This window comes from Coturnix japonica, chromosome W (assembly GCF_054131305.1).
Source record: "Coturnix japonica strain WE chromosome W, WE-NBRP24, whole genome shotgun sequence".
In the NCBI taxonomy this organism is placed as follows: domain Eukaryota; kingdom Metazoa; phylum Chordata; class Aves; order Galliformes; family Phasianidae; genus Coturnix; species Coturnix japonica.
In genome coordinates this window covers 5,777,418-5,790,980 of record NC_140701.1, presented here as the reverse complement: position 1 = coordinate 5,790,980, position 13,563 = coordinate 5,777,418, and the positions used below count along the sequence as shown (strand labels likewise).

At 51.0% G+C, this 13,563-nt stretch overlaps 1 protein-coding gene and 1 long non-coding RNA gene across 3 annotated transcripts; both read right to left on the bottom strand.

Annotated features, from left to right (window-relative positions):
- Window positions 1–2,558: 2,558 nt before the first annotated feature.
- LOC146754390 (uncharacterized) lies at window positions 2,559–4,677 on the bottom strand. Its single transcript, XR_014938948.1, has 3 exons — window positions 4,361–4,677; window positions 3,527–3,721; window positions 2,559–3,209 (listed from the first exon to the last, which is right to left on the bottom strand). It is a non-coding gene; the product is annotated as an uncharacterized LOC146754390 (long non-coding RNA).
- Window positions 4,678–4,934: 257 nt separating this feature from the next.
- Window positions 4,935–13,077, bottom strand: LOC146754389 (uncharacterized). 2 transcript variants are annotated; one of them, XM_085527674.1, is made up of 19 exons: window positions 12,971–13,077; window positions 11,849–11,921; window positions 11,601–11,721; window positions 11,336–11,415; window positions 11,005–11,130; window positions 10,652–10,731; window positions 10,272–10,383; window positions 9,872–9,961; window positions 9,527–9,631; window positions 9,191–9,343; window positions 8,882–9,033; window positions 8,467–8,614; window positions 8,164–8,301; window positions 7,868–8,044; window positions 7,456–7,611; window positions 7,203–7,304; window positions 6,983–7,085; window positions 6,685–6,744; window positions 4,935–6,418 (listed from the first exon to the last, which is right to left on the bottom strand). In XM_085527674.1, the coding sequence occupies exons 3-19, from the start codon at window positions 11,701–11,703 to the stop codon at window positions 6,270–6,272; spliced, it is 2,034 nt and encodes a 677-aa protein (XP_085383800.1). In that variant the 5' UTR covers window positions 11,704–11,721; window positions 11,849–11,921; window positions 12,971–13,077; the 3' UTR covers window positions 4,935–6,269. The 2 variants fall into 2 exon arrangements, with proteins under 2 accessions (XP_085383800.1, XP_085383801.1); XM_085527675.1 differs by lacking the exon at window positions 12,971–13,077 and adding an exon at window positions 12,288–12,518.
- Between the last annotated feature and the right edge of the window lie 486 nt (window positions 13,078–13,563).

The window sequence follows — 13,563 nt, the reverse complement described above, 5'->3', positions numbered from 1 at the left end:
CTTGAAAGTGTTTGCAGCCTCATGATCTTTCTGGCTCTGCACAAACCTGCCTTCTCCAAGAGATTTTACTTTGAGATGTTGATGGCAGCTTGTAGTTTCCCCTTTTGGGAACCCTACTTGTCCTGGGCATCCTGATGTCTGAGTGGAGTCAGTCCTTGCTCTACAGCATCTTTCAACACCAAATATGCTGACCCCACTGCCAAGAGAACATTTCCTTGTAAAAAGCAACACAAAGAATTGAAGTCAGGGGTCATATTTGATATGGTCAATAAATCCATCCCTGGCTGACTTTCTTTATTAAGTTTCAGACATTTTTAATGAAAGAGCTATAATCCCTTTAATAAATTTTCTCTTGGTTTTCTATGTATTCAGATCTTAGTCTATGAAGAAGTAAAAGTGAATACAACTGAATTTACCATTGAATTGTAATATTTATTTCTTCTTCTGGTAGTATGTAGCAAATCATCTGTGCCTTACTGACTTCCCTTACTGACTGTGTTGCTAAATATCCTAATGGAAATCTCTTTTATTTGTATTTCTTTCTACTTTCCCCTGTTAAGGATTTCATGGCTGCTCTCAGGTCACCTTGGAGCCTTTTGTACTCCAGGCTGAACAGCCCCAGCTCTTTCAGCCTGTCCTCATAGGAGAGGTGTTCCAGCCCTTGAATCAGTTCTATGGCATGTATCAGTGACCTGTCCATGCTCCAACAGGTCCATGTCTCTCCTGTACTGAGGACTCTGCATCTGGATGCAGTACTCCAGATGAGGCCTCATCAGCACAGAGTAGAGGGGCAGGATCGCCTCCTTTGCCCTGCTGGCCGTGCTTCTTTTGATGCAGCCCAGGATATGGTTAACTTTCTGTGCTGTGAGAGCACACTGCTGGCTCATGTTCAGCTTCCCACCAACAGGAACCCCAGGTATTTTTCGCCAGGACTTTGCTCAATCCTTTCAGGCATTTCCCTTCCACTGAAAGCTTGATCCAGGATCTTGCCTTGTTCATGTGCACGGTGCTTTCTCACTTCATTGTGTGCACGGTGATTTCCCAAATAAGTCCAGATTTGCAGCATTTCCTTTCCAAAAAGAATTGAAGGTGGGGAATAAAGTGGGGAGGAGAGAGATAGATTCCAGCTGTATCTGCTGATCCATCTTTGCCTCATAGCAGGAAATAATCAAACACCTGTCTTAGTTCCTGGTGCTGTTCAAAGAGGAGCTCCTCATGAAAGATGAATTTCTTTCTCAAGTTCTATTGATCACAGTACCGGTCTGTTTATCAGTGTTCTGTTTTGGACCCCTCACTATAAGAAAGATATTGAGGCCCTAAATCTTGTCCAGTGAAAGGCAACAAAGCAGTGAAGGATCTGGAGCAAAATTAAGCTGGGCAGTTCTTTTTTTTTTTTTTTGAGAACCAAAGCAATAATATTTTTATTTTATTTCTTTATTTATTGCTTACATCCCACTGAATGCAGCAAGAATATTCAGAAATATAAGTGTGAGGTGCCACTTCTCTCTTGCTGGTGCAAAAGCAGATCAAACCTCTGCACATCAGGAGCAAAAAGAGACAGATTGTGCAGAGCACTCCATAGCTGGGACTGCAGGAGGGCTCAGCCTGCTGTGCATAGCAAAGTTTCTCTTGTGTCCCTTGTCTCACTGCAGCTTTAAGGAATTCCCGAGGGGAGCTGCCTTAATAGCAAGTTGTACCACTTTTAAAGCTACATTTGTATCGCTCACACAGCAAGAGCTCTTGTCACATGGAAGCCATCGAATGAAAACACTGACGTGGCAAGAGAATAAGGCGAGATAATGAGAAATTAAGAGCATGAAAAGTAAATGCTCTAGAAAAGCTGACACTTCATAACACTTCAAGTGAACACTTGCCTGAATTTCAAAGTCGACCGATAAAAAATTATTTGCTTTTCTTATGTAACAGAAATAGATAAAGAATTCTGTTTGGATAGGAAAAGATTCCACTAGGCTGCAATTTACGTATGGATGCTCAATATTTAAGGAAATTGATTCTTTTACTTTGTAAAAGTGCTGTGCGTCACAGGGCAACCATGGGTCCTGTGATCCATCCTGCCCAGCCCCACAGCACGGGGCTCAGCTGTGACCCAGGAGCAGCCACCATCCTGTCCATGGCAGGGTGACCCTGCGCATGCCATCGTGCCCTCCACCAGGCCATGGAAACTGCATTTTCTTCTTCCCCCCCCATCCCCAGAATGATAAAAGACAGACTCCATCAAGTCAATAGAGATGCTCCTGTTTCAAGGTGTGCAGAAATTCCCACCCTGCAGTGGTTTGAACAAGGACTGGTGACACGAAACAAACGGGGCTGCAGAAAGCAGAAAGAAATTGGTCTGTGCTTTATGGGGCACATCCTCGAGCTCCTCTGAGATCCGAGTTCAGCACCAATGGGATCATGCAGAGAAATCCTTAAGTCCGAGTTCAAAAGTCGTTTCTTCAGTGACCAAAGGGAAGTGAGAGCGCATAAGGAGAGAATACCACTCCCAGGGCTCAACGCAGCCATTCCCCTGCAGCATTTGAAGCACGGACTCAGATGTGAATGATCCAAATCCTTTATTACAAGTTCTCACATCCATTATAAACCTTCACAAGTTTTTTTTTTTCTAACATATCCAATCAGAGCCGTGAGTCCCTTCTTCTCCTTCCAGAGGTGTCCTTGGTTCTCAGGCTGTTGATCTGGCTCCACAGCTGCTGCTCTGAACAGCTTTTCTTGTATTCCCACATTCCCCCACGAGCCCAGCGCGGGGCAGGGCAGGATGGAGCAGGGGATGCTCCAAGGGACCACAGGAGAGGTAGAAGAAAGCTCCAGTGTGAGACCAGGGCCTCGTCGGCCCCCTGAGCAGAGAAACATGAGCAGGGCAGCTGGAGAGGCTGCGTCCTCATTGACACTCCTGGGCTGAGCCTTCAGCCTTCTGAAGGGCTCCAGCCATGCACCATCGTTCTCTGTAGGATTGTCCTTCAGGTGTGCAGCCGTGGGGGAGTCGTGCAGGATCAGGGTCCAACCCGTCCACACTCCGCTCCTGGCACAACCATCTCCATCCTCACCCATCTGCAGCCCTTCCCCACCCCACTGCAGAGCAAAGTGGGTACCCAGGGAAGAGCAGAGGGTCAGCAGACGTTGCAGTTGGGATTCAGAGATCTCTGCAGGGAAGCTCAGGGTGAGCCAGGTCAGATGCGCAGCTCCAGCTGCTGCACAAACAAAAGAGAGTGGATTTCAGAGTCTTGCTGCCAAAATGCTCCCCAAGAACAGCAGGGGATGCCCAGCGCCAGGGAAGAGGGGACCCTGCATGGGGATATCCCAGAGAGCGGGCAGGGGACAGACTAAGACAGCAAGGTGAGAGGAAGGCACTGAGGGACCAGAAAGCTGCAAGATCCCCTCTGCCCTCTTCGCCCTCCAGGCTCCTGGCCCCACTCAGTGCAAACCCACCCAGGCCCAGGGATGACAAGTCAACACAGGGCACTCTCACCTCCTGCAGGATCTGGGGAGCACCAAGCCCGAGGCTCACCTGGAGGCAGTGAAGATGTGCTTGGAGTTGGTGCAGATGGCGTTGATGGGGCTGCCCTTTGATCTCCCCAACTGGGCCGAAGTTATCCATGTTCCAGACTTTGATCACGCCTCCTTGGTACGCACTCAACAACATGGGGCAGCCAGGGATGAAGGCCAGGGTACAGACCCAATCTTTGTGTGCTCTTGGGATTTGCTGTAGGTACATGGCAGAGCAGAGATCACAATCAGCCTCATGCACTCAGCTGCAGGGCTGCAGATCATCCACTGCTGCCCCAGAGTCAATCCAAATCACCAAGCTGGACGCAAGACTTGGGGCCTGAATCCTCTTCTCAGAGAGTAACATAGCAACTGATGCTCCAAGCCTATGTCCCAAGGGGAAGTGGCAGTTCTGGGTGCCCTTCAGTACACACCCATAGGCACACAGAGCCACTTGGCACACACACTGCCAGATCCCCAGGCTGCCTTTCCAGGATAGCAGGACCTAGACCAGGTCCCTCAGCCTTCCTCCTTCCACACTTCCACATACCCTCGATCACAATTCCACATACCCTCTATTACACTTCCACATACCCTCAGTTACACTTTCTTATACCATCAGAACAGTTTGTCCCATTCAAACACCTTTAATACCATATAACGTTCCCTTAGCAATCCGTATTGTTCAGTTATAAACAAAAAGTTACTTTCTCTTTAACCCTTTTTCCTTTGTACATGATTCCACTATTTATACCCTCAATTAATGATTCATACTGCATGTGATGTTATGATGTGGAATATGGACAGCAACAGCACAAAACCATGACACAGTGTTACCGACCCAACAGGCTCCGACCTTAGAGCCGCTCAGGGCTTTGCTAGCAGATCTCAGCAAGGAGGCTCCCACCTCCGTCTTCGGCACTCCATGGGAAGATTGTCGGGGTCACTGAGCTGCAGCAATACAACAGGGCTGGCAAAAATGTTCTTGGTTGGTGTGAGAGAACCTGAGCTGGGGCTCATCCAAGGAGATTCAGCGATCACAGCTTCTAGTCCTGCACTTCACACATAGCTCCAGGCAACAGCAAATTAACTGTCCCTAAACACTGCAAAAAGAGGATGGATCCAATTGGATGGCCCCTGAGATAGACAAAACTCAACTCCCAACACAAAACACAGTCCTCTCACCTGCTGGTCAGCAAACAACAGAGCACAACACACACCAGCATCCAGGACTCGTGCAAAAAAAGAAGAAAAAGAAATTGCTAGATGGTGTTTCTCAGAAACACAGAAGCACAAGCCAACTGGAAGATAGCTGCAATTATTCTTGAAAACAATGTCCTTTGTTATCTTGATGTGGCCAGTGTTGAGCGAAGCAAACAAAGTCAACCCGATTTTCTTACATTCAGATTAATCTGCAAGGCACAAAGTAATAAAGGTATGATTTTTATTAATAAACTGAGTGTTAGCAGCTGTCAGAAGAATGAATGTGTCACACACAGAGGTAAACTCCCACAGCAAAACTAGATGTAACATTTCCTATCTGTGTTTCATCCTCACAGGAAAAGCCTTTCTTCGCAAGATCTCCTGGAAGAGAGATGGTAAGAGACATGAAAACTGAAGGATCCGAGCACAGCTCTCCAGTAGCTCCCTCTGTACGTAGATGGTCGCAGAGACAAAAGGTCAAGTCCACTTTTGGAGGGAGCTTGGTGATGTTTACCACTAACGTTACACCACCTTCAGGTAAGTCTGCTCGCTTTCACATCCTTACAAAAGTGCATGAAATGGATCAGCATCCGCTTCTTTGGTTGACTGTTGCTTTTACTCTGAGGTCAAGTGATACAGGCTTTGCTGGTGATCTTCTCTACTCTATTGCTGTGGGTTTTTAAAATTACTATTTTTCCGCTTCAAAACATGCAACTTTGGCACTGTTTTCCCATTTCCAACAATGCAGTGAAATCCCGGTCTCATTTGGATGACAATAAGATGAACCACACTGCATTCTGAAGAGTACAAAACATGCTTGCTCTCTCCTTGGTTCTTGTGCACGGGGACACTAACACCAATTCAGTTCAAAGGAGAAATTTCCTCCAGTGACTCTTGTCCCCATGTCTTCCTTCATCTTCCATTATTTTGTTGTTGTGTTGCTGTTATTAGTAGTATTAGAAACAGTATTGTTGTTAATGAAGAGTCTAATGTCATCAAAGAAAGTTTGCAGAATCCTTTCTAATCCGGTTTTGAATTGCAAACTCAAAAGCAAAGATCTTGAATTCTGGATTCCTGGCTCTCCAAGACATAGGCAAAGAAAATGTGTTTCTTTGTCTTTTTCCACATGACACTTATGTCCAGGCACACAGCACTATAAGCAAGCAGGAGCTTTGCTGCCCAGCATTCCGGCTTTGCAAAAGCTAGAATAAACCACAACTTTTCTGCTTGCTTGTTTAAGTTCCAAGAACTCATATGAGGAGTTACAATTTAGTCAGTGTAATTATGATCAGTTCTGCATCTGTGTGCATACGTGCTGCTCTCTAGTGGTCATATTCTCCAGATCTTCCTTCCAAAGGCTTTCAATTGTGCTTTTCAATTTAATTAATCGCTAACTACAGACCCAGTTCTAACCAGCTTGGTTCCTGTTCTTTCTTCCAAGATGTCTGTGCTCCAAGGCTCCCGCTGTTGTTCAGGGGGTCTGTCTTGCGTGACAGGAACACATGTCCCAGCAACGTTGCTGTACAGGTGTCCTAGCAACGTTAATGAACAAGAATTATCCCTCAGAAGGCTATGCAGGACCAGCGGAAAAGTGCTGGGAGCCTTCTCCGTGCTGGTGCCGCCTTCTGCCTTTGGTGTCTCAGCTTCTGGATGGTCTCAGATGCCATAGAACAGACTGTCAGATGGGGGTCATCTTCCAAAGGCTGAAGGGCTGCAACAGAAGGAAACAGAGCAGAGATGGGACCCCCAGTCTACAGAGAGCCACCAGCTTCCACTCTGGGCCTTGCCAGCCCCACTCCTTGCTTTTCCTGGCCAGGAGGAGCACGGGAGACTGACGGGTCAGTGGAAGACACTGCTCAGGACTGCCATGAATGCTCCTCTGCCCCTGCAGCATTTCCTTGCAGCAGGGCAAAGCACAGCTGCATGCTGCCCAGCTCTGCCCCCAGCCCCAACACACACAGCACTGCCCTCACTCACCACTGCAGAGTTCATTCAGCATCTCCTCACTCTGCTCCCTGGCGTGCTTCCCAATCAGCCCTAGGGAAAGAGCTCTGTCAGACACCCACTCCCCAACATGCTGCCAGAAGCTCAGACCCCAACCCCGCCAGCCCAGCTGCTTCCCCTTCCATGCTGCAGGCAGGGACGGCACCTGAGGGGGGACCTGAGCAAGGCACCCACTGTGGCTACCGGCATGGGCAGGCTGTACCTGGGGGCTTCAGGGCTGTGCCTTCCTGCCAGGGCAGGGCCCAAAGAGGGACGCAGGGGTTGGGCTCACCAATGAATCTGACAGCCTCGCATCGCAAGGAGGCCTGAGAATCCTCCAGGTATGGCAGGCTCTGCTGCAGGTACCCTTCCACTCCCTTTCTGTCCTGCTGCAGCTGAAGAAGAGAACAAGAGCATGGGGCTTGCAGAGCAGCCACAGCTGCTGCTGCAACCCCTCCTCCAGCATCCCCTTTCCCCCAGCAAAAAGGTGGGGGCTGTGAGATTGTCCTCACCAAACACTTCATGATCCCCACTGTGTTCTTCTGCTGGGTCTGCTGCTTGAGCTCCTTCCACTTCAGGAACTTTGCACAGGACACAAGGGCTTCCCCAGATGCCTGCAGAACAACAGATGCAGGGACATGGCACCACACACACAGACACACATCCCAGTGTCTGAATGCTTGCTGAACTTGCTCTCAATTGCACATCACACCTGAACTGTCAGCACACCACTGCCTGCACACTGCTCAGCTCTGAAATTCGTACCTGTGCTACGCTCAGGGTCTCGTCACTCATGTGAAAGAGCAGAGGGTGCAGGGCCCTGCGCACGATCTTCTTCATGCTTCCCTTCTGAGACCACAGCACAGCATCCATCACATCCATGAAGAGGCGGATGGAACCTTCTCGCACTTCAGATGATGCCTGAGGGAGAACAGGAGGACCTCAGACCTCAGCAGCACACTCTCACTGCCCATGGTGAGCATGAGTGTAGGCTGAGCCCCAGCACAGGGGCCTGACATCACCAAGAACAACCAAGCTGCACTAGCAGGGACACGGCCAGCAGTGCTACAGAGCCCACAGGACATGTCATTCCTGAGAGCCCAGAGAAGGAAAGAAAGGAGAAGACGCTCCTGTCAAGCACCCACCCGCAGAGCTCAGCCTCCCACAACAGACTTACGTGATTAAAAAGAGGCAGGATCTTCTCAGCCAGCTCCAGAGCAAACGGACTGGCATGCCTCTTCCCCAGATGGTGCATTGCATTCCTGAAAATATTCAGCACCTTCACAGTAATGGCTGTGTTGGCAAACAGCAGGTTCTCCATGACGCCTGGAAGCAGGGCCCGGATTTCAATTGCCTGTACAAAACACACAATTTCCTTTCCATCAGGAGGACAGATGCCAAGGCACAGTGTTGCCCATTGCCCCAGCGCCAGGCTGTCAACATGAGGCCTTCGTTTGACAAGGTCCTGCTCACCGTCTCAGGTCTATCAGACAGCAGCACGAGACGTCTGAGCACCAGCCAGAGCACTGGCAGGCTTTCCACATTCAGAAGCTTCTGGAGCAGTGCTGGCTTACACAGCTCCTTCACCAGCTCTTCAGTGGGAGGCATCGCCTGAAACCAACACAGCAGTGAGAGGCAGGCAGAGGCAGCAGGACATCCTGCACCCTGCAGCTCCTGGCTGCTCTGGCAGCTCAAGGCAGGGCACTAGGGAGACACAGCCCAGCCTGAGCTACCAGTGCTCTGTAGGAGAGCACGGTGCATTGTCCAGTAACTCACAGTCAAGCGAAGGAGGCCCAACTCCTCTGTGCTGATGCTCAATATCTCACACAGCTGTTGGTCCTGTAGAACACTGCTGAGCTCATCCCAGATCCGCTTGGATGCTTCCAGCAGGGTCAGCACACTCTTCAGTATGTCCAGGGTAGTGCTATAAACAGAGAGCAATGCTGCGTCAGCAGGGCTGCCTTAGCCACAGCACCATGGCTCAGGCAGGAGCCTGATGGGGGGCTCTGGGCTGCCATGGTTGGTATTGGCTGCTGCAGCCCTGAGCTGCCCACCAGCACTGGAAAGCACAGTGGGATGGAGGGCCTGCTCCTTGGGATGTCCTGCAGCTTTCCTTGGCTCTGGCAGCCAGACCATTTCTGAGCCCTGCTCTTCACATGGAACAAATGTGTGGGGCTGTCTGGGCTGATACCTGTCATTCTGTGGGAGGTCGGTCAACACACTCCTCAGCACATCCCTGGGAAACTGGACGGTCAGCATATCCAGCACTGAGAGCAGGATCTGCTGAACTGATGTGCTCTGGATCTTCAGGTTGGCGTGGATGAATCCCAGAATCTCTGGCACCTGTTGTGAGAACACAGGGAGACTGCTGCTGCCACTGGACTGCAGCCATTTGCCTCCCAGGCTGTGTTATTGCTGCCCTTCCCACAGCTCATTGCTGCCTTCAAATGGCTTCAGTTCCCAAGAGCTGTGGCGGGCAGGGTTGCCTCACTCTGCTTACATCCATCAGCCAGGTGCCAGGGTTTCTCCGAAGCACATCCAGCATAGTCTCAGCCCACTTCTTCTCATCAAAACCATAGTCCCCAATGATCTTCTCCAGGGTTACAAGGGCAATGTCTGTCCTCTGAGAAGGGGCAAGGTTTTTTCCAAGGGGCTGCAGTAAGAAGGAAAAAAGGAGGGAAGGCATGTTAAACAGAATGAGAGAATAGCATCTGGAGCAGGATGAGCACAGGCAAAAGGAAGGATAAAGACCCTCCCTTCATGTCAAAAGCATTCTGAGGGTTCACACCTGAGCCGCAGCTTTTCTCACAGGTACACAATTTTCATGTCTCCTTACCTGCTGCCAGAAACTGCTGGTCATGAAGCCACTAAGCTTCCAGATGCGCCCCAAAGCCCTCTCACACACAGCCTGTGTCTTGGAGATGCTGAAAGGCAGCAGCACCTGTGAGGAGAGGAGCTGCTGGTTAGCCTGGGAGCTGCTGATGCCCACTGCAGGTCTGCTGAGCTCCTAGCTGGAATCACAGCATCCATCCAGGCTTCCCCTGAGCTTAAGCCAAGCCCATCATGGGGCTACTGCCGCCAGGGTCCCTTGCTGGCTCCAACTACTGCCAGTGCCGTTTCCATGGAGTGGGATAAACTACTAGAAGGGAGCTGTGGGGGCAGAACTTCACAATAGACAGACCTCCAAGATTCCCTGCAGCCGACTCTTGACACTGGCAATGGGACAGACATCTAGCACAATCTGCAGCATGTCGTCCATAGCTTCCAGGGTCTGTAAAGAGAACAGTGGGTTGTGGAAGTCTTTCAGGGTTCCCTTTCATACCCAGTAGACTGCTGTGAACCCCTCTGGCTGCCAAGGAAGGATACCCACAGATCTGTGCACAGGGGCACCCTGCAAGGCTGCTGCACTCAGAGCAGGCTACAACACAGGGTGTTTGCCAAGCCCAAGGCAAGAGTGAGAGGGGTGAGGGCAAGCAAGGCTGCTACCTTGTCCCACAAACATCTTGATAGATCTCTGGACACAAGTAATGCAAGCGGCAGCCCAGAGGCATGGGGTCAACAGTAGATTGCCCAGTACATACCTGGTTGTAGAGGGAAATGTTCAAGGCCCTGGCTGGAGGAAGATAGAAGACGATGCTGCAGCACACCTTGAAGAGATGGAGTATTTCTTCCTCTGTAACTGCATTAACTGTGCTGCAATTAGAGAGACACTGATGCTAGGAGCGGTGCCTGGGTGCTGAGGCAGGGCTGGAACAGGTCCTCCCCTGGGCAAGGCTCCCTGAGAGGGATGGGGAGCCCTGCCAGGAGGTGCCTCCTCCCCTACGGGGCTGCTCTGGGTCAGAGGACAGTCCTGATGTCACCAGCTTTGGGGCGAGGGCCAAGACTTAGTGGGGAGCTGCATCAGGGCCACCAGGATGGTGCCTGGGGGATGTGCTGGCAAAAGCAGGGGCTGGGCAGGTACCTCAAGGCAGCAATGGTGTTCATGCAGCAGTATCTCAGGCTGGTGCTCAGCTGCTCCATGGGCTCCTCACGCAACAGAACCTGCAAAGCACAATCAGGATGGCACCTGGCAGCTGCCAGCACCCAGCAACAGCAAACCTGCCACCGGCCGCTAGGGCCTGAGTCACCCCCCCAGTGGCCCTTGACAAACACTGGCACACTGGTGCTGCTGTCCACCTCCACTGCTGAGCTCTCAGCAGCACCTGGAGTCCCATCTGGGGCACTTGGGTGTCTGTGCATCATTTCCCTGCCTCCCTCTCCCCCTGTCCTGTCCTTCTCACAGGGTGCAGCTACCTGGGTGCCATGTCCCCTCACCTCAATCTTCTTGCACTGATTTTTCAGCAAGCAGAAGATATCATGGCTCAGTGTGAGGCTCGTCTGTCCAGCCATGCTGCACAGTATACAAATGGAATTGAGGAACTGCAGCTTCTGCACCAGATCCTGGCAAGCACACAGAGACCGAGGAGTGTGAGTGGGGACAGCCATGGCCAGGGGGACCAGGCGTTGCGGGGTGTGGAGCAGCACAGGACAGCTGCAGGACAGCAGCAGCTCTGCCCGGCCATCAGCCCTCCTGCAGCCTGAAGGCAGAGCCAGAGGGACCGTCTGGAGATGCAGGTATAGCTACGATGGAGATGGCTGCTCTTACCATTTCCATGCTGATGGTGTTGGCTTGGATGAAGTCCACTGCCTCCTGTTCCACATCAGACAGAGGCAGCAATTCAGCATCTGAGCAAGGAGAGAGAGCAGTGCTATAGAGGGGCCAAAGGCAGGCGGGAGCAGAAGGAGCTCTGCCCTCTCCGGCCCTGGGCTCACTCCCCTGGCACAGTCTGCCCGGGACAAGGGTTCCTGGTGTGGAGCAGGGGGCACTCGCTGCCCCAGCCCTGCCCACCCCGCTTTAGAACCTCACTCACCAGCATGCAGAGGCATCACCTCCGTAACTTGGTAGGGCTCCGCTGGAGATCTTCTGTCCTGGGGAGCCCCACTCTCCTCCCCGGCCATGCACGCGACGCCCATCACAGCAGCTGTGACGTGCTGGAACAGAACGGAAACACATTTCTGTTTTCTGTATTCACACAGCACAGTATGGGTACAATTCGTCAGAACTACCAGCGCATACCCTGCGGCAAAACCATGTGCGGGGACAAAACATGGCACGTACCTGGCAGTGAGATCACTTCAAGCTATCTGCAGCAGTTCCTTGTCGCTTTGCTCAGATGGAATGAGAGCAAAAGCTGCACCGAGGCAGTGGGCGGAGGGTGAGGAGAGAGAAAGAGCAGGTCAGTGAGCAGGGCTAAGACATCCATGGAATAACACACACAGCACAACCGTCCCATCCACTTGCTGCAAGACATGCTGAGTCTCAGGCTACGTGATGCCTGTCCACCCAGCAACTTTACAATGCTTCCACTACTGAGCAAAGACAATGGAAGAAGCACGGGACAAGTGCCAACTTTACTGATACCCCCTTTGGAACGTGTGTACCGGGGAAAATTACGTCTGATGGTCAAGAGTAAGCAATACGGTGCTGTGAGCTCAAACAGCCAGCAGTTCTCAACACCTCACTGCCCACCCATCCATCCCACGCCAGCTCAACTTACCTACAAGCTGCTGCACACGACGGTGTGAAGAAAAAGGCAATAAAGGCAATAACTAAAGGCACTAACTAAAGGCACTAACTAAAGGTACTAACTAAAGGCACTAACTAACAACACTAACTAACAACACTAACTAACAACACTAACAACACTAACTAACAACACTAACAACACTAACTAACAGCACTAACGGCACTAAAGGCACAAGACCAACAAGACAACCAACCACTCCGACCACTAGCTCACCCACAAAGGAACACAGAACGCACCGCTCCTCCCCTCATTCCAGCCGCTTATGACATCACCAACGGCCAACAGCCTGGTCCACCATGACCCCCCACAAGGCGGGGAGCCAAGACCACGTGGTCACATCTGATTCCAACACGGCACCACAACATTCCAGGACTCAGTGTGGGCTTGGAATTCTATCCTGGTGTGGCAGCGCAATGGGAGGTGTTAGGGCACAGTTGAAGAGCTGACAGACAACGGACGTTTCCAAAGGAGGGTGCCAGATTAACTCTCAGCATTCTCTTGCGGGGCTCTTAGGAATGCTTCAAACCCATTTTCACTGCCTAGCTCATTTCTAGAAAGTCCAGTTGAGAAATGCTCACTTTGTCTGGGGAACGCCTCTATGCATCATGAATGAAAAATAAAATAAAATGGGCACGCGACCCTATGAAACTTACCTCTCTGCTCTTGTTGTCAGCCAGACACCTCAGATGAGCATGACGTGTCCCTGCTCCTGAATGAAGATTCACCCAAGTCTGTGTTCCTCTCTGCTCCATCTCTGGGTCTAAAAGAAACACAGACAGAGATGATTACAAGATCCTTTGTGGAGACGAAAGACAAGGGTGCACACGAATTCTGTTTAGCAAGAAATACTACAGTCCCAATGGACTGCTGTGGTAGTATTTGAATCCTCATTTGGGGCTGGAGCTCAACAGGTCACACATCAGAAATAACACAAAGTGCATCTGGAAGACGTGTCTCAAAGCCCAGAAAATCCAACACGGGACGGGGCTGGACAGTGGACCACAAGTGTCCATTTCCATTGCAGCTCCCTGTAGAGAACAGCACCAATCAGCAGGCGTGAATCAATTCATTCACAAGCTGCCCAATGACTCTGTTCTTTACATGATAAAGAAACACACAGAGATTCCTGACCAAAAAGTTGGGAGTTAATAACGACCAAAGAGGTTCCTGTTCCTACACCTCATCCTCTCACCCCAACTCCTGGGTGATGCCCACAGGCTTCAAGTCAGCTCTCAAATCCATTGAA

Excerpts from the sequence above, each read along its gene's own strand:
- LOC146754389 (XM_085527674.1), bottom strand. The coding sequence starts at position 11,703 with ATGGGCGTCGCGTGCATGGCCGGGGAGGAGAGTGGGGCTCCCCAGGAC. Across the intron at positions 10,732-11,004 it reads ATCAGTGCAAGAAGATTGAG|GTTCTGTTGCGTGAGGAGCC; the intron begins GTGAGGGGACAT and ends TGTGCTTTGCAG. Across the intron at positions 9,962-10,271 it reads ACATTTCCCTCTACAACCAG|ACCCTGGAAGCTATGGACGA; the intron begins GTATGTACTGGG and ends TTCTCTTTACAG.